Here is a 26,657-nt window from a genome sequence, read left to right as displayed (position 1 = left end):
TACATCAGGATTCATTACTGACACTTCATTGAAAGTCCCAGTTCTGATTCTTCTGATACTGTGTCCTTTAGTCAAAGGAACTGGTTATGTGAAGCATATCTTTTGAGGTAGGTTTTTTAAGCTTTGTACATCATTAGTTTTCCCTTCCATATAATAAGCTCTGTTCTAGATTAGTCTCTAAAGACTGAATATTATTATAATTACGTAAACTGAATGTTCTTTTTATAATGGGAAAGTTTCCTCAAGGAGAAGATAGTTTTGCCACGTTCTGGAAGTCAGACTCTTTATTAGCTCTTCCAAAGAAGAAAACTGCCCACAGGAATGGTTATCTTGTGAATTTCTGTCTGTGTGGGTTGCCATTTATTTATTAACTCAGTTGTTCCAGTGGAACGCAGCTGTTTCAGTGGGTGGAAAGTGATGATGTGTCCACAGAATAAGAAATGGTGCTGAAGATACTAGCCAGTGGTTTAAACTAATGAAGTGGACACAAGCCAGTAGACGATTTATGTAACTTCATCTCCTTTTGTACTTTATACTAAGTCCTTTCTTTATTGTGTATAGTCTTTTAACTTTTTTTTTTCTTTTAATACTGGTATAAATTTAATGATAGAGAGGACAACTGCGTGGTTTCATTTTTTTGACTAACATTTTATAGAAATGAAAAACAGCCAGATCTATCACTCAGCATGAAACATTCCAATTCTGAGAAAAGAAAATCTCTTATTCATCTGTTTAACAGCTAAGCAGTTATTCAGTCCTGCTTTTCAGGAACACCCAAAGCTTGTCCTCAAACTTGTCGATGTTTGGAATATGCAAAGAATGCAAGACTGAGCCCAGAGCTGGTAAATTCTCCCTTTTAATATCCTTCCTTCCTTGTTTGCAGATTTACTCAAGTTCAGCCAAATTCTTCTTTTCTGTGACACTCGTTCAAATCCAGGTTAACTCCAGGAGTCTTGTTCGGAATTTACACTAGTTCCCCTGAAGGAATAAATTGGTCCAATAAAATTACAATCATAATGGGGAAGAAAAAAAAAAAAAGAATTAGTCACATAGAAATCCCCGCTTTGAGACCTCAGGTTCTTCCACGAAGGGTTTATTTTAGTTTTTAAGTTTTTTGTCCTACTCATAGTTAATTTGCTGGCCCATTCCTGGAAACGTAAGGCTTCCCATTACAGATAATGTGGGATTTAAAAGCTATAACTTTGCAAATGCTATGTTTAAATCTGCATGCCTTTTTCCTGACAATTGCTTCCTTCATGCCTATGTGGTCTGACTTGATTGCAGAAGAAAGATCAGGATTGTATTATTTTCAGAGATTACTTTTTTCCGCCCCCCCCCGCCCCAAGTTGGCCAGGGTGCTATTGCTTCCTCCTATGTTATGTGTGAGTGCAATAATATCATTCCCCACCCTAAAAGATCACGTCATTTGGATTCCTGTTGTATAAGTAGTGAACATTTTCTCTATCACTCCTAAGAATTTTTATAAAATAAAACATAAAAACCTCATTTCTTTAACAAATATATTTGAGATGGGTTCATATTTGTCTGAAGTCCTAGAATCCAGTTAATTCTGAGTTTTAGAAAATATCTTAAAATAACTTTTTCTTTAATCCTCTCAGATTAACTGTCATTTGAGCTTTTTCAACTTGTTCAGGAGTTCTTTACTGTATTCCATCAACATTAGGGGTCTTATTAAGAAAGTTTCTATCTTATTTTTCTTCAAAGGAACTCTTTTTGGAAGATGTTATTCTTTTACGGTCAGGTTTTCCCAGTAGATGCTGATTACCTAAGTCTTCTTGCTTTGCTGGTTAGTGATGCAGGAAATTGTGATGTAGCCTTGAGCTTCAACCACTTCCTATTCTTCCAGGAATGTGTTTTAAAATGCAGCCAGGACATTGAAATACTTTCATTATAGGCATCTGTATTCCTTGAGAAAATTCATAACTTGCTATGTTGCAGGAATTTGGTAGGCTATAGAAGTACAAAATATGTCTGCATTTCTGTGTTCATTTGTTGCTACTGGAAAAGGGCATGGATGTGCTCCAACCTGATGATTATCTAGAGTTCAAACAAAAAGGTTCTGGCTTTACAGTAGTAATAACTTCGCACAGTTGCTCATAACTCCTTCCTTAAATATTAGTTGTAGTATTCAGTTCCTTGTGATTCCATTCATTGTTGAGGGAAAAAGCAGGATGGATTTACCTGGAGAAAAAAAATTTACTTAATGTGCAAATGCATCACAGATGGGTCCACAATGATGACTGCTGGAGGAATTATATTTAGACATATGAAAGCAGCTAAGTTCTTGTTAACTGAAAATAGCAACTCTAGACTTTGAGAACACAGGTTCATTTCAGTTGGGCTTCTCAAGAAACATTCATTGATGAAGTGTGTGTCAGATGAGCCAAACTAGATTTGGAAATATCAACATACGTGGAAGGTCCATTGATCATTGTTGAATAGTTGTTTTGGTTTTTTTTTCTGGTCAGTTGTATTTACACTTACCTGTAATTACTTAATCTTTCTTGATCTGAATTGAAAATATTTTTGAAGCTTTTAACCAAGGATGTGTGTTATGATATAACAGCAGCAGATTGCATCTGACAAGACAATATGGAGCTAGTTTAAATTGTACAGTAATTTTCAATTTTTCTATTTTTCTAGAAAAGCTGTCCTTTTTAAGAACTTTCAGATGACCTCCTAGAAGCACTTTCAATGGGAATGATCCTGCTTTTATATAATGTACAATAGTATTTTATTTTGTATGAGATAGTGTAAAATCACCCATTCTTCACTCAAACATTTCCACCAAAATTGTGTTTTGATTGAGAATGGATTATCGTGAGATACGGATAGGGTCAATTGATATGGTCCTGAATATTTGAGACAACCTTTTTGAGAGATAAGTAAACAGGTTTATTTCTTTATTTTACTGTTGTGAGAATAAGGCAGACAGAATAAATTCAGTTGATGGCCAAGACAGAATTGTAGATTAGGGATTTCTTGATGCTGGATTTAAGTGCATTAAATTGTATTAAGTAGAAGTAGAAACCATGCAGTGCCTGCTTAAGCCTACACTAGATCCCATGCTTCCCAATGCTTCATGATACTTAAAATCTAGCAAAGCAGTAGCTGTACACATTGTGTTTGGTTACACAGATTCTATGAAGCGTTAAAGTTGAAGAAAATTAATGGCTTTAGATTTAAAACTCATTAACCATTACCCTATTGACCAGCTCAATAGAGTTTCTCAGCAGTCCTCTGGGCCAGTGCCCTTCATTCTGTCATGGAAAACCAGAAATATTTGTTGGCTCAGCTAAAAATGTTTGGGAATGCTGACAGTATCATTGGGGGAGACAATGTGGATGCCTGCTCACTCAAGCTGATCTGGTCAAACTATAGATTTGTCACTTTTTCAGAATGTAAAATAGTATTTTTTGTCAAAATACTTGTTTAAAGTTATATTTACTGGCAGAAGATTTTTTTTTTTTTTTTTAAATTACAATCTGGGAAAACTGTGTGTCTTATTTAGAACCAGAACTCTGAAAAGCTCATTCAGTGTTGAGTCGTGTTATATGGGCAAATACAACTTCTTTCTCAAAATGGTAAGGTTTGTAATTCCTTGCCTGAATCTTGACCCAATGTAGTGTGAATTTTATCTTCATTGAATGGAAGTGGATCACTGACTAATTTTGAAGAGAAATTTTGCAATACCACAGCATTGCCTGTTTCAAAATAAAACGTAGCAGCTTCTGGTGATTTTTATTTGACATCTGATGAACAAAAGACTTAAGGTACAATCCATGAAGTACATATGTAGGGAGAAAGCTATTTTGTCACAGACACCTTTGAGTAAAATCCTTAGAACAACATGAGTTCCAAATCAGTCTCTCTGGTTTTGTGTTGACTTATACCCCCTTAAACCTTTCTGTTGAACATCAATCAATCAAAAAAGTAAAAATGTGTTCAGATTGGACTAAATAATGGTCTCCGAATGATAGATTATGATGATTCACATATTACCCCTTTTGACCTAGGGATTATTTTGATGCCTGAAGAATAATACTGTTTAAACAAAGGTTGGTTTAAAAAGCAAACAAAAATAAACAAACTGAAACTCCTTCTTCTCTAGTATGTTCCGTCTGTTCTAACCAGTTACCATAATATTAAAAAAAAAAAAGTAAATTTTGCATGTTTTATTATTTTCAGTTCATTACCATTTACGGGAAGCTTCAGTAATTGGCTTCTGCAAAAACAGTTATTTGCAGCCACTCTCAGAAAGGACTAACTTCTGTTCACCTAGAACTGAATTATTTTTCTGTCTTTGTTTTGTGGGCTTTTTGTTTTCATTTCAGTGAGTGATCTGCATGTTATAAATAAATTTGCCAAAGTAGTGCTGAGCTAAGCAGAGAGGATGTATAAATAATTCCGCTGAAGGAAAACATAAACTGACAAAACGTATTCAAGAGACATTATCCTTATCTTTTCACTTTCTTCTCTTTGTATTTCCTTAGATCATAGATGAAGAAGAAACACAGTTCATGAGTAATTGTCCTGTTGCTGTCACTGAGAGCACACCCAGAAGACGGACACGCATTCAAGTGTTTTGGACGGCTCCTCCTACTGGTACAGGCTGTGTAATTCTGAAGTAAGTGTGTTAAAGCATATTAAACTAACCATTAAAGTAAAATTCAGTTAATAATAAATCTAATACTTATTTGATGAAGAGCCATGGAAGTTCTCAGATGCTTTTTTCTCCTTTGCCATGCTTGACCAAGGATAGGTCTAGTTGCACAGTTAAATGTTAGTAACTTAAGCCCCAAGTGTTCAAGAGTTACTCCAAGCGTTCAGGAATCATTGAATTGGTAACCCTAATGGAACAGATTCTAACTCTTCGAGATCACAATTGCATCCATCTGGTTGAGATTTGGATAAAAACCATGATCTTAGTTGAGATGAATAATAGGAATTTTCTGTAGAGTCAGGATTTTCTAAACACACCTTTATCAGTAAAATCAGATCTATTTTTTTAGAGGTGAATGCATTTATTCTGGAGCTGGTGATCTTTTAGTGATGTTCTCCTATTGAGTCACCATCCCTGGAGATGTTTAAAAGATGCATAGATGAGGTTCTTAGGGACATGGTTTAGAGGTGGACTTGACAGTGCTAGTTCAATGGTTGGACTTGATGAACTTAAAGGTCTTTTCTGACCAAAATGGTTCTATGATTCTATTATTTTTACAGTCTGTTTCTAAAGCACGTGTATTCATGCTTTTTGAGCAATAGACAAAGGTAAGATTATGTACGTGCACTTTGCTTTAGGGCCACTCATTCATCTGTAGAAACCTGAAGTCACTTGTTACTATGAAAAATATCAGAAGAAACTGCCAGAGAAATGTCCTATCTCCTACGATTTTACTTGTCATATTTAATAGGACAGATTGGTGAAATATGCATGGACAGTTGGAATTTCTTTGCTTGCTTTGAATCTGTGTCTGGGATAAGCCTTTTCAATTGCTAAGATGTGCCCTGCAGCAGGCCAAAGAATTTCAAAGAGTCTTATCAGTATTGGGGATGCCTTTAGCGACACAAAACACCTCTAGGCTTTTAAAGGAGATGCTAGCAACAAAGGTTGGGCTGAAGGTAGTTCATACCAGTTCAGGAAAATGTGTTAAAATTGCAACTGGTTTCTGGACAGGCTGCAAAGTTGCCAGCAGCAAACCTGGTCCCCAGCTGCCCGGCCCTCACCCTGCGCTTCACTTCCTTCTGCTTGTGCTGGTTGACACAAGAGCTGAACACCCTCTTCTTCCACATCTTGGAGGTGATCTTGCCCCAAGCCTGACTCTAGCTGTGGAACAGTCTCAAAGCTCTGGCATGTGCTTCTACCTGCGGCCTCTCGATACTAGTGGAATAATTTTATTTAAGATCCTCTGTTTTAACATGTACTGAAGCGGTTCAAGAATACAATTACAGTATTTTCATAAGCTCGGGACAGACAAGTGTACATTGGACTGCAGGAAAACTGTGAAGCCTGCTGCTTGCTGGATGGCCAGACAGATCGTGTGTTAAAGTTTATATATGGAATTTTTCAGTAAGCAATCAAGAAGGTTCTTTCAGTGTTGCTGAGCTGTTTATCAGTAAAGCTATTTGCTTTTCCCTCAGGACTGCCTCCCTTTTAGTTGTATAACAAATATTGCTTTAGACACTTGCTACTTCAGTAGTGTAATAATAAGGTGATGACGTTTTATACATCCTTTTAAAGAAACAAGATTTAAACTTTAATCCAATAATGATATGCAACAACACAAGTTGATGGAATTTTTTTTCCATTACTGTCCTAAGTTGAATTGCCATTTAAAAAAACAAAACCAAAAACCACAAAAAACCCCCCACCAAAACAAAAAAACCCCCACCACTCCCCCCCCCCCCCAAAAAAAAAAACCCAACGACAAAAAACCCACACATAAAACCAAACAAAAAAAACCGAACCAAGACCTATACTTTTCTCACTGAAACTTAAACATCTGTGGCTGAAGTTGGTTCAGGGGTCTGCCTGGGTCTTATCTGCAAAGGAATGTAGTAAAGCACCACCAACTGCAGGAACCTTGAAAAATGTTTTTTCTCTCTCTCTCCTCTGCTGGTCAAATCACGTTGCATGTTCAACACTCAGGTTTTTACACTGTGAAATACTTGCATTATCGAAGTGCGTATATGCTGCTGGAAGTGAGAGGATGTTGTTAGGTACTTTCCAGTAAAAATTGTGAAAGATCCAGGCTTGCTCCCAATGGTTGCTTTATTGACCTCAGAGGGTAAGTAACTGCCCCATTCCTGAGGACATTTCAAAGAAAGAATGAAACAGTCACCATCATTACCAGTTGCCCATGCCAGAAATTAACATCATAATGTGGCATTTGTTTGTGCTGCAGTGCAGTCTTCTGTGACACCATACACAGCAATCACTGATGTGGTTTTGGCATTAACAACATTTACATTTTTTCTTTTGTATATAAAGCTTTGACCACATTTGAATTAGTGTTTACGGTCAGCATTCTTTATAAACCTTTATGGCCAGCTCCCATAAAATAGCATAGAAATGTTGGGTGCAATTTTCAAAATTATTGTGTCATTTGTGAGAGCTTTAATGGTATAATAAAAACAAAAGCCTAAAAGCAGTTATTATAAATAGTTAAGTGCAAACTCATCATGGAAAAGTTCTGAAATGTTGAACTTCAGAGGAAACAAAAGCCGTCTGTATTTTTCTTTTTTCTGTGTGTGACGGAACGCAAATAGTTTATTTATTATTTGTTATCAATACATATCTGTTTCAGTCCTTGGAGACTATCTGATCATTTTCTTTTAGAATTTCCAAAACAGAATGGCAGTGTTTTTGAGCCTGTTCTGAAACATGAGGGTATACTTCTTTTCATTATGTCCTGGTCTGCTGACTTCAATATATAGAAAAGTCAAATATAGTCACAAGGTAAACTTAGCTGATGCATAAAAACTTAATATGGTTTTAGTGCCAAATACTGGGAGGTTTTAGATTTATAATGTTATAATTAAATATAGAGGCTTCCAGGAAGTTTTTGTTGGACTAGTATGAATGTTTTGGAACCCTTTTTTTAATTATTGAAGTCTGATATCTTTGATAGAAACACTCGATTACCCTCATTTGGCTAGTATTCTTCTTAGTGCTTTCTAGGCATCTTGCATCTGATCAGTTTGGTTTTGACAAGCATAAAGTGGCACAGACAAATGGTAATCTGTAGTTCCCAGCTTCAGCAAGGGATGCTAAATCTTTTGGCATGAGCACGTATTTGTGTAATGCCGGCTTCCTGGGTGGCTGCAAAATACGAAGTTTAGAAGAATTAACATACATTTCAATTAGACTTATCATCACTACTTTGCTTTCTAAAACATCTCTTTCTGTGTGAAAACTTAGAATTGGGGGCGGGGAAAGGAAGATGGATTGACATATGATGTTGCACTGTAGTTGCTTAGTCAAGAAAATTTCATCCATTCTCTTCATTGCCCCTAAGTGATGACAGTGAAATAGCCTAAAGGTTTGAATCCTTACGGACTCTTTATCGAAGCTGCCAGTGTACGGGAAGTACTTCAGGATGCCAACAAAAGCTGAGGCTCTGTTTGCCCAAGCATTTAAGCCCGTGCTTGAGTCTCACTGAAGACACAAGACAGAAGATTTGCTTAGACATTACACATCACTTGGGAGACCCTCGAGCTTTAAGCCCTTTTTCTACAAGCCTGTGATGCATGCTAGGAACACTATCCAGCTAAATCCAAATATAGGGAGGTACAGATTCCAGCATACCAGCTCTTAAAATGATTTCTGCAGATGGATGAGATGGAGAAACAGCCCATCCCTTTGGCGATGGCCCCAGACACTGCAAGACAATTTTAAGCACCTTGATTTTTAGGATGATGTAATGGAAATGGAATGTGTCATCGGCTGTCAGATTGTGTAGTCAGCCTCATCACACCACTAGGTACTTGAATAGAAAGTTTTGCTAGGTGGAACAAAGTTATTCTGAAAAGGTAAATCAACAGAAGGTATTCAGATCTTACTTAACAATAAGGATTTATTTGGCTACCCGAGCACCTGTGCCAGTTTCTGCAGCTACCCAAATACCAGCACGAGCAGGGAAAGTGTTTACATCAATGTCTTTCTTGCTTCTATGGTTAAAGAAGTCTATTTGAACCATTCTAAGCTGTCATGCTGTGTGCAGTCTACTTGTTTTTGTGTTCATGATGCAGAATTTAGTCTTTTTATTCCTATTTACTTTCCCTTGTGATTGGTCAGACATTAGGGTGTCGTGTGGCGATATGGGAGGACCAGGTAATTTCCTTTATCTTCTGATAAAAGTTTGTGTTCTAATGCTTATTTCCTCGATTTCTGGGCTTTTTGGAATGCATTTGCTTTCTAGCATCTTTAAAAACATACCATTAAAACTTTTTTGAGGGATATTTATAATTTTTATGCAATGTGCAAGTTATATAAAACCTAATTATTTTACAGACAATTGAGCAGTGGCAGAGCCTGGCAGTATTTATATTATCACATAGAAGCAGAGAAATTTTTAGGCATTTAAACCCTGATTTAGCCAATCTGGTTTTATATTTTGTATAAGTGAGTCCGAAAACTTTTTTTAAAAAAACCAAAAAACAAACAAAAAACCCACAACCCAACAAAAAACCCAAAACAAACAACAACAACGACAAAAACAAACAAAAACCCCACCAAAACAAACCAGCATTTTTTTCTGCATGTAAATTGTCATGCTTGGTTCAGCATGTTGTACTTTTCAGCAAAAGTTGAAACAGCACATATGCATTTTTATATATATATATCTGGCAGCTAATATTCATAGACTGCCTAGTTCTGAAAAACAAAACCGACCAAACTAAGGAAAGTCTTAAAATATGGATTTAAATCAGTGATTTACATAATTGACAAAAAAAGGGAATAAGTGTTTATTAAAAGTTTCTTAGGAGTGATAGAGATTTGACCGGTTAGTTGTATTCTTCAAGATAAAATATCTCGGTTCAGCGTGGTAGTGAACAGGTAGGTAAAGTTCTGGCCTGTGTAATTGATGGAAAATATAGAACAAAAAAGTCTTCTGCAAGTACTTTTAGAATTCTGTAATATAAAAGAGCGAAGAAAATTTTGTACATTGTCTTAGCTTGTCATATATTAAAATTTCATGGTAGGGAAAATCTTGTTAATATCCAAATTGATTAAATCTGTCAGCTGGTGTAGATCTCATGAAGAGTCAAGAATTGCTAGATGGTAATTATCTTTTCCTCCTTTAGCATTTGGTGATTTTTCACTGAGTCTGAGATTAATTGTTAATGTAGTAAACGATGGCCACATGCAGATAAGATATATTCAATTTACAATTTAGAAAAGAAACCACAGTTCTCTGATTGGCTCATGGAATAATTGAGTTTTCAGGCAATGGATGTGACTTGTATGGTAAATGTAACAAACTTTCTTGCTGACAAGTTATTTACTTCTGCTATACATATTATGCTTAAACAACCAACAAATTAAAATCCAGTATCTGTAATAGTTTTTATTTGTCATACTGTCTCTGCTGTTTGTTTCTGGAAATGTTTTCTGAGCCATCTCTAGGGATTTTTTTTTATATTTTTTGAGGCAAAGTGAGAAACTCATTGTTTTTCTGCATATAATTATATTCATTATTTTAATTACATTGGGTTTTGTTTGTGCTGGTTTTACTGGAAGTGAGTTAATTTTATTCATGCAGTTAGAAACTCTTCTTTTTCCTAGTTAGCACAGTCGTTATTTGGATTTAGTTGGAGAACAAGAAGGTAACACCCTGGGACAGAATTAATGTTTTTCTCCAAGTAAATTTCCAGTGGTTTTGAGCTGAAACAAAAGTAATGTAAGAACTTGTTCTTATCTTAGTTGTTGTCTGGGAGCCAAGATCTTTCTGGGCTCTCTGCCTTCAGGTGTGAGGCAGCTGGGAAGGGGGACATGGAGGGGACAGACCCTGCTGGACATCCAGACTGATCAATAAGAATATTCCATCCCATCAGCATCACGCATTCTTTTTAATGAGAGTTGGGTTTTCTGGCTGGGGAGACCCATTCTGGTTCTGCTCCAGTTCAGTTTAGTTTTCATTTGGGAGTTTCTTTTAGTTTGGCCTTTTGACATCTTGCCATTTGCAGAGGCCTCTGGGCCTTTCTGTATTTTTGGCTTTTTCTCTCTTTCTCTCTATCCCTGGGATCGGCTGTTTGGGACCAGGGTACTCGCTTTCTTCTTGGGACTGACAGCTCAGCATGAACGGAGTTCATGAGGAATTTCATTGACTATCTGTTATTTTGTATTCCATTTTATATATACTAATAGTAGTAGTATATTAGTGCAGTTTTGTTATTTTATTAAACTCTCTTAATCTCAATCCATGAGTTTCTCCCTTCTCTTTCGGTTCTTTCCCCTATTTGGGGGTGTGGAGGGTGGAGTGAGCAAGCAGCGATTGTGGTTTCAATTGCTAGCTGGGGTTAAACCGTGACAAAGAGAGTAGAGGAATTTTAAAGAATTGCAGTTTTCCAAATAAAAACTATGATATATTTGGTATATCAAGTATGCATTAACAAAATCTTTTAGGTAGTTGTGCTACTGTAGCAAAGCTATCATACCTATGAGGACAACTTCAATACTAGTCCACTGTTTCCAACCTCTGTGTAGATTCTGACTGTCCTCTTGCTTTTGAATCTTCAAAGCTCCGAGGACAAATGAACTCTGGCTAGAGCTTTTTGAACATGTACTTTTTGATTTCTTGTAGCTTCAAGCATAATATTCATTCAGGTCACTTGGCATCTCACTCTGAGTAAACACTATACTGAAATGTGATGTTGGAAAGACTAAAAGAAGAACCAAATGGAAAGGAACTAAATGTCACAAAACCCCATGAGTTCATAACTACATATACTTACTGAAAATGTCTTGATATGCAGCCAGTTCTCTTCTCTACACTCAAAACTCATGATGAGTTCCAACCAGGGAGTTCTTGGGCCAGAAACAGAGCACAAGGTATCTGGATAACGAAACCCACAAAATGCAAGAGCAGCTCTGTTGTGTGTAAATTAATACACGACCAACTCAATAACACTGTGTTAAGAAAAGCATTTCTCAGAAATGCTACATTGAAATGGTCAGAATGAAATGCATTTCAGAATTAATCTCTCCTGCTAAAAGTGTTGATATTGTGATTCCCTATCACAAAACCAAGTTGCATAAATTTACTTCTACCAGAGAAGTTCCAGTTGTCAATGAGCTCCAGAGTGAATCTGTGTCAGGCAGACTCCGTTAGGTGGGTGGAAGCAACAGTGCTTCCGAAATTATTGCTAGAGTCATATAAAAGAAACATTTGATAGATGATCACAGAATTGAACTTAAAGAAAGAAAAGAAAAAAAAATGATGTATGGTTACAGCTGGCAAATTTCTTTGTTACTTTCAGACTTTTTCCAAATTCTTTGTTGGTATCTATAAGGTGGCAGAAGGAGAAGTGGGGCAAGGTTTGAAGTTATTTACAGTACTAGACTTGGATGATTACACAGTATAAGTAGATTCTTTGCTACTCTCTGCTGCTCTTCTTTTGTTTGCCAGGCTGTACTTACCCCTATATGTTCAATTTTCCTTGATTTGTTGGGATACTTACCTGAGTAATGCATAGCTCGAGTCTTTTTCTAATATGCTTAATTGGGTGTTTCTTTAAATACTTTATATGGATGTATTCTTTAAATGCATCCTATTTGTTACAAAACGTGAAATATGATGATTTTTACATGTTCATTTAGGATTGCTGAATACTTGTGGGTTTTATATTCTGAAATAAGAGATAAGTGGATTTGTACTTATTGACAAAATCACTGTTCAGTTTGAAGCTGATGAGCTACTAGTACATAGTTAAAGAGCTGTGAGGAGTTTGCTATAAAATTGTGCCTCTAAATATTCAAGTGTAAAAACAAATAACAAAAACCCCCCACTTGTTTGAATTGGGTATTAAACTTTATTCAACCTTTTCCATTTATCCTTTCAGTCTTCCTGTGTGATTGTCCAGATACTTACATGTCAACAATTTCACAGGAGTGTTTATATAGAATACTAATGCTGGGGCTATTGAGGACAGTTCTAAAGCTTTCCATTATTTCTAAATATAACGACCAAGGAAAAACAGAGATCAATCTGCCTTCCTTGCTTTGCAGGAGCTCTCAGTAACAGTTATATGTTGTTTATGGAACGATAGAAGATAACAGTTCTCATGTTACAAATAGCTATATTGATTTTACCAGTAGAACTGATGAATCTTCTGCATGCAGAGAAATGATCAAAATTCCTGTACTAATAGTTTAAAAACCATAAATCTGTATCTTTCAGTTAACTGAAAGAAAGCTTCTGAACTTTATTTTTGAATAGAGATAATAGCAGTATAGCTTAATATTTCTTTGTGTGTAGCTTTGTGTATTTCTACACAGCTAAGATCGCAATCTAAGATATTTCTATACATCTTAACCACCCTTAGAACAAAGTACAACCTTTGATATATAGAAAATTTACTAATTTTCCATAAGTGATTCTTTTGACCTGCTTTCACTTTTCCCCATTCTTCACTTTGAGGAGTAACAGAATTTTGCTCAGCTTTAAATGGCCAGGGACAGAGACTGGAAGTGAGTGGATTTGGGTTCATTTCTATCTTTTACACTGGGTTATCATATGCAGCTCAAATAATTTTTCAATATCTCTGTTTTCTCAAAGGCAACTAGAGGCCACTGCAAGATAAAAAAGACTATACGTTAGTAGTATTGAACTATTCTAATTCTTAAAAATAATTTAAATGTTGTCATCATCCAGCTATCCAACTCCCTGCCTCCCGCCCCCCCGCCCCCCAAAGTGTGACTAACTTACAATCCCGTATTTTATTTTTTGGGCAAAGCACTCACAGTGTTTGCTTGTATTAAGAAGGAAGACTAACCTTCTTCATTTCTATACAGCTACTATATTTATAGTGGCTCTAATATTAGATTGTAATAATGCATATTTGCATTTTAATATATACAGTAGCAGCTCCATGGATCTACACTTAGACACATGTACATTTAAAACAAAAATATCTCTCACTTTCACTTTCTCACAGATTTAATGTTCACAACTTCACAGTGAGAGCACATGAATTTGGAAAGTGTTGTAAGTGGATTTTCTAATAATTTTGTGTTCTAATAAATATTTTCACAGCAAAATTAATATAGTAATCCTATAAAATCTAGCTAGATTCATTCATATGCAATTTTGTTTGCAAAGTGTTACAAAGCAGCTTAATGCTTTTGCTACCAAAAGAGAGATTAATTCTTTGAAGAATACAAAGCAAAAGAAAAACTGGGTGGGGGGGGAGACGGGAGAGGAGTAAGGAGAGGTTGATGGTAGGTCTTCTAGTGGTAAGCAGAATATAGTTTTGGCTTTATTATGGAAGATATTATTTCACACTGTACCTTTAAAATGCCTACAATAATTTCATAATAAAAAAATCAAGGTTACGGTACATTTTGTGGTAAATGGAAGTCACGTGCAATTGCTCTCATTGGTCCATGTGGTTATTATTTTGCACTTGCGTTTTTGTAAACAAGCTGTTTTACAAAAAAATTAAAAATCGTTTCCTTTCATGTGTGGTGGGGTAGGAATGCAGGCAATAGAAAACTGCAACATACTTTATGATAAGACACTGATATCAGTTCTCTCTTTGATTATCATGTTTTATTCAGACTTTCCAGGGGAATGGTGCAATTATGATTAATCATTAAGGTTAACAGTTGACACAAACTCAAATACAAAACTGATCAGAAGTCAATTATATTCTCATTTGGTACTCGGCATAGATAAATGGGATATTTAAAAATTTCATTTTTATTTCTTAAGAATTATACATGCCAACTTTGTTGGTCCTCCTAGATTCTGAATGCTGTTTTAAGGATACTTTCGATGTGTTTGAACTGTGCATTTGGAAATATCACACGAAGTAGCAAGTCAGGTGCAGTGCTTTCTAGTAATTCTACTTTCTGATCCTAAACTTGAAGATGTAGGAAAGCCATAGCAAATGACGTTAGAAGGGACTTTGAAATTCCCAATTATTTTACTGTCTGAGAACAGTATGACAGTAGGATGAACTATGATTGACTTGCCCTTGTCCAGCTCGGTTCTTCTTGAAGGTGGAGCTTTGACCATCCCCATAAGGAAGCGAGGCCAATACTTACTTATTGCTACTGTTTTGCCAAAAAGATTCCCCTGATGCCCGTTATTCTCAGCTGCTGTAACCCTCTTTCCAACCCATGTCTTCCTTCATTCTCCTTTTCTCTAGGCTACTCAACTCCAGCTCCTTCAATATTTTTCCCCTTCCCAATATCTGATTGTTCTCATTAGTCTTGTCTGAACTTTCTACAAATGATCCATATCCTTGAATTGTGGTACCCAAAACTGGGCATCGTGGTCCTACAGATGCTTACATGACTCCACATGGTCTTAGAGAAGGTGCTTCAACTGTAGTGTTTGCTGTTTTCCGTAAGAGAGCAACATTTACTTGTGTTGACCTTCTGATCCACTAGACTTCTGTCATCCTGCTATCAAATACTTCTCTCACTGTCTTTTCCATTTCCGTCTTTGTGCAAATAATTACTCTCATCTAAAACTAGGACTTTGTGTTTAACATTATTTAATGACTGATTTTTCAGAGTTCTGCAGATTCATGAACTGTTTTGCATTTTAAGCAACTGCAGCTTTGATACTGTCTGCAGTCAGTAACTTGATCTTTATTCCATCATTCAAGTTATTAATGAAAATATTGATGTATGCATAACTGCACTGAACTTGAAACTCTTCCGTGAGCTCCAGCTGGGTACTAAACTTATAAAAAAGCAAATTGATTTGATTTAAACATATGAACATTGCTGTTTAAGAAATCTTGCCATCTAATTCTGATTTAATTAATATGTAAGCATTTTAAATAACATTTTAAAAAACTCTACTACTTTGATGTATCTGTGTATTTACAAATATAAAAAGATGAAAAATCAAGAAAATATTTTTATTTAATAGTATTTTCTTATTGACAAAATTAGTGCTGGAGTAGGTTAAATCCTGAAAGAATTATTACATTAACTCTGATTTCTTTCTGGCTAAGTCTTTAGTAGAGTCTGGATTTTCATAAATTTTAAGTAGTGGGATGGGATTAAAAAAAAAAGACCCCATAATTTTCTTGTTTGTTTGTAAATGAAAATCATTGTTAGTTTAGGAGCTCGACAGCTGTAGAACATTTGCCATTCGGCAGCAGCTGTCTGTAGCACTCCAGTTTATTTTACAAACAGATGTTTAATTTGACTTCAATGCCATTGTCAAATTTTGAGGCAAAACAAATAGAGGAAAGGAATAGAAATAATCATAATAGTCATAATTCGATTTCCTTTCAAAACATAAAGCAGAATAACTATCAATAACATGAAAAATGTTTCAGTTTTTATTACTGAATTGTTTAAATCAGTTCTTTTGTAACCGTATGAACTGAAATTAAGCTTTCTCAATGTATGGTAACTCATGTTAAGGAAGCGATTTGTCTTATGTCAGGAACTGAAGGTGCTATTTTAATGTAGTATGCTATGTTTTAAAATTATGTATTTTATTTATGAATCAAAATGTGATACTGTTTCTACAGTTTACAGATAAAGGTATTTTTATCTCTGTGTTAAAACTAGGGTGCCAGTGGGCCCACTGTCACACAAACATGTTGTTTATTGTGGTATAATACCATTTTCATTTCACATGAACAAAAGTGAAGAGCAAATTGAGTCCAGAAATGATGAAATGAGATAATGAAAAAGCTAAGTAACATAACGTGGTTCATTTTAGTAACCAATGATTTTATCCAGTGTGTGCCCAGTGTCTAGGAATCTCTATATACCGAGATGAAAGAGTTGAAATTAGCAGTGTATGGTGTTGATCCTTACAGCACTTTGGCAATTCTTAGATGTCTAAATTAACCATAAACATGGCACGTCTTACTGGTCATTTGCTCCTTCATAAAGCAATCTGTTCAGGTATTTCAAGACTATGTGTTTCTATGAGGGTATATAAGTAAGCCTGAAGTTAAATTTAAAAACTATATTGGCTGTGCCAATTTGTATGAAATTTTCTATGTTAGCAAAATTCTTCTGGCATGCTGAGTTCAGTATTTACTGAATTGTCTGCGTGCCCACAACAATCTAGAACAGCTCTGCATAACACATTTTACAGTTAAATTTTCAAGCACAGCTGTATTTCATTATGAAAGGCAAATGCTTAAATGAACAAAGTGTCAGATTCTGCCATCCTTAATTATATTGGATAGTATTTAAATTCTCATGTGGATTTAAATATATGAAGTGGAGACTGTCTAAGAGTGACGTATTATATAAATAAGTGTCTCAGAACCTGAACAACATACTTATGTTGATTCCTTTTTTTCACATATGAAGTAACACACAACATTGTTTTGCTTAAAAGAGCAGCTACATGTATTATTGCAATTCTTTAGAAATTATGAAAGACAAAAATACCTAGAAAAGTAATTGCTCTTTGTATAAACTGACTCTTGTTGTCTTTCTACTTACCTGGTTTGACAATTTTTGGAAGGGATTTGTGAAAGCCTTGACATATTAAATTCAACAAACAATTGGGTGGGCTATTCCTTTTCCTTGCAGCAATTAGGCATCAACTTTTTCTATCTTTTCCACTTCATTAGGTATGCATTAAGTATCTTTGCTATCTGGACAGCAGCAGTCTGAATGCTTTTTGCGCTGCTTTCCTGAAGAAATGGATTTGTTGCTCATTCAGTTCATTGCTTCAACAGAATGTAGTTTAAAGTCTTGCAATGCACCAGAAGGCGCTTTTGATTTCTATAATGGTTTCTGGGTTTTCATTTGCTGCAGAAAGGATCAGCTTGCAGACACAGGGACCTGTGTGTAGAGAAGGATTCAGCTCTGTTCGTTAGGAGGATAATGAGCTTGATGCTCCTCACTGCACAGACAGTGTATGTAGCCTGGTGATACCCTTAATATGTACCAAAAACCCATTTAAATTCTACAGATTACCAATCATAATGTTTCTTGCCATAGATTTCTCTGAAAATATGCTTATTCTATACATAGAGAAAAAGGTGTGTTCTCTCATGCTGCAATTGTCTTGCAGTTGTCTGCTGAATTAAATATATGATGAGACAAGGAACTTGTATACAAAAATAGAAAAATGTTCAACACTGCCGAGATGATGCCTTATATTGAGGTACCACCATTTCATGGCAGTTCATAAAGAAATTGTCTTGTTCATCAGAGTTAATTTAGATAACAAACACAAATGAATATGCATTTATCTATTTTTTCTGAATAAATCATGGACAAAGCATTGTCTTCTATATAGTGAAGAAAAATAAAAAGCTCTTCATTCTTGCCAGTTTTATGGTAGTAGTCTACTTCTGACACGCACAGTTCTACTTACAAAATACTAAATTTGTTCAGGCAAGTAAATAAAGCTAAACTAAACTCATGAAGAAAAGACAAATTTCACAGATACTCAGATATGTGTTTTCTGCATTGTCTTTATCAGCAAACCACTTGGCTTAGCAAGAATAAAGCTTCATGTGCTGTCCTTATAATTTTCTATTTTTTTCCAGTGGCTACTCATGCATCAGCAGTAGTTCAGGCTGTGATTCTCTTCTGATTAAGTGAAACTGAAGTTGGTAATTGATTTCGGTAGAAGGTCGGTCAGTTCTCAATAGTGTCATCTCGCAGTCAACAGCAGCAGAAGATTGCAGGGCACATGTAGGTTTTCAAAATACCCTCAGCATCAGTGTAGTTGATAATTATATGGTTTTAATTTTCAAAGCATACATTTTTTCTTTTTCTTGTTCTGTGTAAATGTTTGGTGGGGGCAAAAGACTGCCCGCTGTAAAAAAGACAAAATCGGATAGATATACCTTATGTTTTTGTCTTGAAGATCAGAGACTTGTTTTCCTTCTTGTTTCAGTTTCAAAATCTAAACCAACTATTTGAAAAGTTTAAATTATACTGCTTGGGCATCAATCTCGAAAACATTATTGATTCACCTCTTTCCCATATGCATCTGAAAGAGCATCCCTGCTTGTCTCTACAATGCCTGACCCCTTGCTCCTTTTCCTCCTGTATCTCTAATCGCACTTGGTGTATCTCAACTATCCACGTTAAAACACCTCCCTCTCAGAATTCCTAATGAAGTTAAGAATTTAATCAACTGCATTTTTGTTCCAAATGAAACCTGGTAGGGCTGGATTCCAGTTCCTAGCCTATGCCTGCGTCTCAAAGCTGCCAGGATGAAGGGTAATTTATCATCTTAATCCTTTCCATTACTACTTACTACTGTTCCCAATTCTCCTGTAATAGTTCTATTCATGTGCTCTCCTTGTCTTGATGATTGAGGGAGATACAGACTGTGTAGCTTTTGCTTAATCCCTGATCTTTTGGGCACAGTTGTAATCACTTCCTCCATGAAATGATGCCCTTTATCTGGGTCAACAAGACTTCAGGAGCCCCACAGAGGCAAAGGCTTCTTGATACTGTTGGGTTTTTTTCCCTCTCCCTGCTGCTATATGTTGTTTTATAGAAAAGGCTTCAAACCACCTTGAGCAGGAATCAGTCACGGTTTCCAAGGAGTTTCATTACTACAGCCTATTTTGAGGAGCTAATGTATATAATCTATACAACCTATATGCAACGTCCACAGTCTGACAACCCACTGCTGCAGCAAAGAGATATGACTAGACTTTGCTCTTGCCCTTCCTATGCACATCTCAGGCATTTTTTGATCCATTTCCTAACACCTGTTTCTGTATCTGTCAACATTGCTATTTCCTTGGTGCTAAGAGTATTTTTCTTATTTTTCCTGAAGCTTGTTTAACAATTCTTCTTTCTTCATTTTCTTTCTTGGTGTTTTTTTTTCTGCTGTGCTCTAATAAGAGCCATTACTGTTTGCTTCATACGTCCCAAGTCATCTGCCCCTTTAGATGCTGAATCTACCTTATCATTCTGTTCAGCTTTGTACTTCTTATTTCTTGGAGCCTTTAGGTGCCTAATTCACAACTGATTCCCATGGCAATTCCTGTGCTTATAAACCTCTTCTGCACCAATCCTTATTCAAAAATAGCTCTGTCACCCACCCTTTATCTTCTCCTAACCTAGTCAAACATGCAACATTGTGTTCCCTTCACACAATAATCTGAACCAGATAAAATCACAATTGACCCAGCCTTTTGTTGTCTTTAAACTTCAAGGATTACTGTAGTCTGCTGGGCTGTCCTATTTAGAGTCTTCCCTTCTATGTTGTCCCAATCAGGTTCAAGGGATGCATGCCCTGGGCACCATTTCCATCAATATACTCTGAAATTCCACTAGTAAACCAAAGGTGATTTGTGCTGTAACTTTGTACTGAAATCCTTCAAAATCTTCCTCAATCCCATGTGTAGGTGTTGTTTGTAAATGATTGGACATTGACCTTCTGTTCCTGTATTGATTAGGGCACAATAAAAGAGATCAGGTTACTGCAGGTTTCTGAGGCTAATCTGTGGTTTATTAATATTAATGTCCACAGAGCAACAGAAATATTGGGAGCTCTGTGCTTCCTGTCAGTGATCCCGGCAGAGTAGACTTTAAAGGAGACATTTTATTTGCATCACGATAGAGGCAGTACGTGTGAATATTTCATTTTTGTATTGTCTAAGCAGCTGTTAAGCATTCCCAAACATGAACTGAAGAGCACAGCTCTGGTATTGATATTTTTATGTATTCATAGGTTACTGGGGCCAGCTTGGTTTTTTTTTTGATCTATTGTAGCAAAACTGCTACCAGTGCTACTGGTGTGGTAGCTGATCAGGCACAAGAAGTTTGTATTGAATTTGGCATTTTTAGGGCTGAAGCAGGAAGAGTAAAAACAGGCTCACTGCCATTGCATTCTCTAAAAATCTATGTACCGAATTTCGCAATGATATTTGCTACAAATCCTTACTGCAACTAATTTTTGCAACCAGAACAATTGTATGAACTAGAGATGCTACCCAAACACTCTCCTCAGACACAAACTTGCTGCGGCAGGTGTTCAACAGAGAGGAAGAAAAGCTTGGTGAAAACCTCCCTAATGACGTTGAATAATTTCATGGATTAATTTGATAATTCTTTGATAATTATGTGTTGCATGAGCAGGGTGGTCTTTCAGCTGTTTTGCGAATACAATTTGAATGTGCCTTCTTCCCATATACTCTCCCTTTAGAATAAGGAAAGTGGAAAAGTTACAGACTCAACCCTTTTGTCTTTATTGGTCCTTTCTTTCACTTCTCTGCACACACACCTTTCAGTGTAAACAACCAGTATCTACTGGCATTAGCTGTCTGAATGTTCAGTAGACTGCAGTCTCAGAAAAAGCTCCTAGAAGAGATTCAGTTGTTACAGGTATTAATTCTTGAAAGCTGAAACGTGTCTCAGCTGCACTAAGGAAATGGCAAGTCTTGTCTTCTGATGGTTCCAGAAACAGTTCCAGTGGATTGTGGTGTCAGACTTATAACCTCAAGTTCTAAAGGTATTGCATCAAAATTAAACATCCTTAGTCAAATACATTCATAATATTAAGGTCTCTTTTAAGAAGTAATATTTAGCATTTTAATATCAAATCAAGTTAGCTTAGTGTCTGTGGGTGTTAATTTGCTCTGTTGCCAATTGTGGCTCTTTAACCTTCAGGCTCCTGTCAATTGAAATGAGCTGAAGATTTTTCTGGATTGGAAAACATCATATGCTTTATTCCAATTTGGATTCCTGCCACTGAATACCCAGTAATCAGTATTTAGAACGGGGTGGACCTGGTTAGAATGTTGCTCTTGACATACAATTTTTGTCTGTACAAGCAAATAATTTACTCATTAAAATATAACTTCAGTATATTACTAGTTGACATCTGTTCCAAAACAACAGTTGGAGAATGACAGCTCTGATCCTTCCGGTTTTATCTACAAATTCACTTACTTCCTTCCCAAATGTCCTAAGAATATTAAAGATTTATAACAATTTTTCTGAAATTTTGGGGAACTTTTCCAGACTTCATTAACCGGGCACTCATACTGATGTCTAACCTTTACATATTTTGTTTGTATAATACAATATATGTGTTGTGGGTTTTTGTGTTGTGTTTTTTTGTTTGTTTGTTTTGGTTTTTTTTTAACTCCCAACCTGGAGTGAGGAAAGGCAGCTCAAGAGGGAGGGAAATATATGTTGGGTATAGAGATTAAAAGAAATGTTGTAAAAGGGTAAGTATGTTTCTTGCTGTGTCAGGGATGTCCGCACTTGCTGTACAATAATGGCAAAATCAACAGAAGTCAAGTAGCGACAGCAGGGAACTTGAGGACTGGCGAAGAGCAGGACATGTGAGAGGGTTTGAAATGTGACCTTTGCGTGTGTAGTTTGTTTTCTGCCGCGTCCTGGCACAGAAGGTAAAGCAGGCTGCTGAAAATAAAAATGGGGTCATGGTTGCCTCTTCCTTTTCTTGCTTCTCCTGAACACTCACAGGAATCAAGTCTTTGAGTTCCCTGTGCAAGTGGGTGAGTGTCGTACAGGTTGCACAGACCTTTTAAGCAGCAATAAAACAATGGTTGACAAGTTCATTTTTTTCATTTTGATTTTAGGATTTGTAAATTAATACACAGGTGCTTTGCATTGGTTAGTGCAATGAACATAGCTATCAGGTAATGTGACTTTGGGCTCACTAGCTTGATGAAAACTACACTCCTGCATTTGATAGATTGCTTCCATCTACTATACAAAACCAGTACTTAGAACAGCAAGATTAATCTATCCTCCAATCTTCCTCACTTTTCTTTACAGTGTAATTTATATTGCTTAGTTTTTAAATTCAAGGAGATGGTACTTGCTAAAAAAATGGTGGCTAGCAAAATACCTGGTGAAGATACAGCTTATGACTAGCATTTGCCTTAAAGCAATGTGAAATTTTCTCAAGAGTTCTAGACAAATGTATTATTTCATCTTTTTTGTCTTTGGTGGGTTTTTTGGGCCTTTTTTTTTTTTTTTTTTTCTCTTGCAAGTAATAGGTGTAGTGTACATGTCAGAAATGATTTTGTCAGTATGAATTTTTATCCTGAAGATTTTAGATTTAATATTTATGTCTTGTGACCATTCAAGCAAAGAACAGAGAGATTTTCTGAGGACAAATACAAGATAGTAGCATATATAATTGTGTTTTCCTTTAGAGCTTTTTGTTGTATTATATATGATGGCAAAATTAGTCAGTGAGCTCCTGTGTGTATGCGTGTGATGGTAGACTCAGGTATGATATGAAGGACAACCAAAAGGATTTTGAAGCAAATTTGTAAGACAAGTTTAAAGTACTTTGCTCTTGTTGTGGAGTTTCTCTCAATTGTATTTTCTGATGGTATGGGTGAAATGTTGAAAAAGAAAACTGAAGAAGGATATTCTGGTGTAAATGTATGCACTGATTCTTTTTTCATGGGTTGGTGGGGTTTTTTGGTTTTTGGTTGTTTTTAGAAGTGAGCAGCTTTTATTGTTTTTCATCTGGCTAATCTATTAGAAAAAAGGCACTCATCCTATGCAGGGATGTAAATGTTGACTTATAGCAACACTGATAAACTCCACATTAATATGACTTTTATCCAACATCAAATATCAAATCTAGTTGGTTTGCCCAAACTAGGTTAGCAACATACTTAAACGAATGAACAAAACCAACAAAATGACAGCAAGCAGTAGAGTCACCATCACTGGAGGGGTTTAAAAGGCATTTAGATGAGGTTCTTAGGGATAAGGCTAGTGCCAGAGTTAGGTTATGGTTGGACTCGATCCTGAAGGTCTCTTCCACCTGAAATGATTCTGTGATTCTAAAAAACATACTGTGTTAACTCCTAAGTTAGGCATCAAGAAATAAATAATTTCATGGAAGTTTTCAATTGTACTGACCCTTGTCAGTGATGGCTGATGACAAAATTAAATCCTGGTGTATATGGAGCTTGTTCTTTGGTGAGACTGAGCACAGTTTCAGAGTTGAAAATTATTTTGAAGAATGTAGTTGTCAAATACACTACCGGTATAAAAGTTGCTGGGCATCTAATGGCTAAAGCGTGTTACTTTCAGAGGAATTTTAATTCTTTTTTAATAAAAGTTTCCTAAATATTAGAAAGAGAAGTAAATATTGTTGGTGAACTTCTGGGAGTTTGCACATTTCCTGACCTTGTAAGTCCTTGACAGAAATGTAGTGTTATTTTTTTTCTAAGACAACACAGCAGGTAATAAAATGAGAATATCCTAAAGAACGCATTAGAATTACAAAATGCACAAGTACCAACAAAATTACTGTAGATGCAAATACATGGTTTTCACCTCACTTTCTAGGGCTAAGGTAAATGGTACATTTAGAAATTATTTCTCTCCAAAAGACAACAAAATAAAAAAAGTAGAAGAATTTAATATCCTGGTAAGTATAATTGTTCTCGGGAACTTTCTGGGGTGGAAAACAACTTACAATAATGTAATTAAATCAGTAAGGCATGGAATAATTAAAGAAAATAATGTGGATGGCTGAAGGGCAAGACAAAGTTAACCCATAAGTAATACAGAACAGAAAAAGTTTCTTATCTGCACTCCAGTAGTTTATTTCTCAATATGCAGGTGAAACTTAGGATATCCTCACCAGCTCCAGCAAAAACTGTTTTATTTTAATGTAACTCTAGTATTGTACTTAATGGTTTTGATGTAAGCTTAAAAAATGTCATAGGAACAATTCTTATAGAGCCTCCTCCTTACTACTTTTGTCACATCATTACACCCACAGAGACAATTTAAAATAAGAATATTTCTGTTGATGCTGGGATTTGACAAAAAGAGTAAGGAAAATGATCTAAAGGTGTTTCTATGGAATAAACTAAGCAACAACAACAAACCAGAAAAAAACAACACTAAAAAAACCCCCAAGCCCCTGTGTTTCTGGTAGTACTTGGAGCATTCCCAAGACTGCTTTGAATTTTTATGGTTTATGACATTTCCTGTTTGTTAATATCCCAAATGCAATTTATGTGAATTTGGTAGAGCTTTTTACAGCAGGATGGTACAGTCATTGTGCAACTGTGCTGGAGAGGGACCTTCTTATTCCAGGGAAGTCTTTCAGGGCAGGTCTCATTCCCCTCATGCTCCGATGTGGTCCGACCAAATGGAGACAGGACAGAGATTCTGACCTGCTTGTATCCAACCTACAACGTTCCAAAGTAGTGTTGCCAAAACAAATATTACAGAAGTTGCTAGATATTCCTTGATTTTGCTGAGAGAACTACAAAACAGACATAATAAGTAACACTTTTAGGAGGTTTTGGGGTTTTTGTGAGATTTGTTAGTTTGTTTTGTGTGAGTGGATTTGTTTGTTTTTATAAACAGGTGTTGCTAAATGTATATATGCCTGTATCATATAATTATGCTCCTTAGTTTGGTGATGGAAAAGCTTTAATACAAACCCAGTAGCATCACTTTGAAGAAAAAGGGAAACAAACAGATTTTTTTTGAGTCATATCTGTTTCCTTTTTCTTTTTTATTCCATGATATGCTGACAAAGAGAGAATCAATTCGATTAAAGATCCACTTAGGTATGTTAATGTGTAGGGGAAAACAATCAGATCTCACCTCCCATAAAGTCCAGACTGCACTGGATGTTGGAGGTGGTGGGAAGGATTTATGCAGACTCAGCAGATATGTACCTTGTATAAATTCTTAAAAGCTTTCTTACCTCTCTGTAAAAGTTAGCCATTCAATTTTTAAGCTGTTTTTCTGCTCCTCAAAACTGAAGGAAAGAACTTTTATAGAGGAATTAAAAATATGTCAAAAATAAATAATAAGGCAACAAAAGGTAGTGATCAAAACGAGGTAAATACACTGGTCAGATGCTTTTGACTCTCTTCAATCTAGAAGCTAATTATTAAAACAATATTTTAAAGTTAATTTAATATTGTTTCTCTCAGAGTATTTGTAAAGTTTTGTGCCTGCTTTCAATATTTAAGCAGCCATCTAATATACCAATCTGGTTCCACTTGGAATCAGTAATAAAACTCCCATTTAGGTTATTGGCTCCATGTATAATTTCAAACACAGCTGAAGAGACAATGACTCAGAAAGCTGTGAAGCTTTTGTTGTTAGAAAAGCAACTGTTCCCTTGACATTTCACAGTGACAAGCTAACTGCAGAAAAAAAAAAAATATATATAAGTACACTTCAGGCTTCAAACTATCTTTCTACATTTTATTTCTAAAATAACTGCTTCTCAAATTAAATACTCATCATATCTTTGCTATCTGCAGATTTGGGAGCTGCTTTATCAAGCAGCTGATTCCTTGTTTGGATTTTCTAAGTTTTTGTTGTTTTGTTTGGCTTGGGTTTTTTCGTTTGCTTATTTGGGGTGGGGTTGTGTTTGGGTTTGGTTTTTTGAGTAAGCTTTGGGGAACTTGCTCTTCAAAATGATATTTAAAGCACAGGATCATAGAATAATTTAGGTTAGAAGGGACCTCTAGAAGTCATTTAGTCTACCTGTCTGCTTGAAGTAGGTGTTGTTAGGTCAGGTAGGTTGAGTTTGTTGCTGAGACATGGGTCTGACCAAGTTTTGAGTATTTCCAGGGGTGGAGACTGCACAAACTGTCTAGGCAAGCTGTTCCAGTGTTTGATCACTTTGACCATCCTTGTGGTGAGAAATATTTTCGTTGTATCTGCATGGCATTTCTTGTGTCCCCACTTGTGTGTTGCTTTACATCCTGCCACCATGCACTTCTGAGAAGCAACTGGCTGTACCTCTTCTGTATCTTTCCAATAAGTAGTTGAAGACAACAAGCAGTAAGATTCTTCCTTTTCTCAGCCTCTACTTAGACATCATGGACTATAATCCTCTCGATGGCCCTTCACTGGACTTTCTGTAGTAATGCAATGTCTCTCTTTAACTGAGCAGCCCCAAACTGGCTGTAATACTCTGGATGTGGTTTCACAAGTACTAAATGGAGGGGAAGAAATGTTCCTTGAC

General features: G+C 36.0%; 1 protein-coding gene across 1 annotated transcript in view; it reads left to right on the top strand.

Moving 5' to 3' along the window:
• The window catches only part of SPON1 (spondin 1), a 194,249-nt gene that overhangs the window by 34,135 nt on the left and 133,457 nt on the right, over nt 1–26,657 (top strand). Inside the window, exon 3 of the mRNA XM_065636841.1 lies at nt 4,515–4,648. Within this exon, the coding sequence (XP_065492913.1) occupies nt 4,515–4,648 (134 nt within the window). The remainder of the gene's footprint in view (nt 1–4,514; nt 4,649–26,657) is intronic.

The sequence above is a fragment of the Caloenas nicobarica genome, chromosome 5 (assembly GCF_036013445.1).
Source record: "Caloenas nicobarica isolate bCalNic1 chromosome 5, bCalNic1.hap1, whole genome shotgun sequence".
NCBI classification, from domain to species: domain Eukaryota; kingdom Metazoa; phylum Chordata; class Aves; order Columbiformes; family Columbidae; genus Caloenas; species Caloenas nicobarica.
Note: the sequence above shows the minus strand (reverse complement) of the source record. Positions and strands in the feature narration are given on the sequence as shown.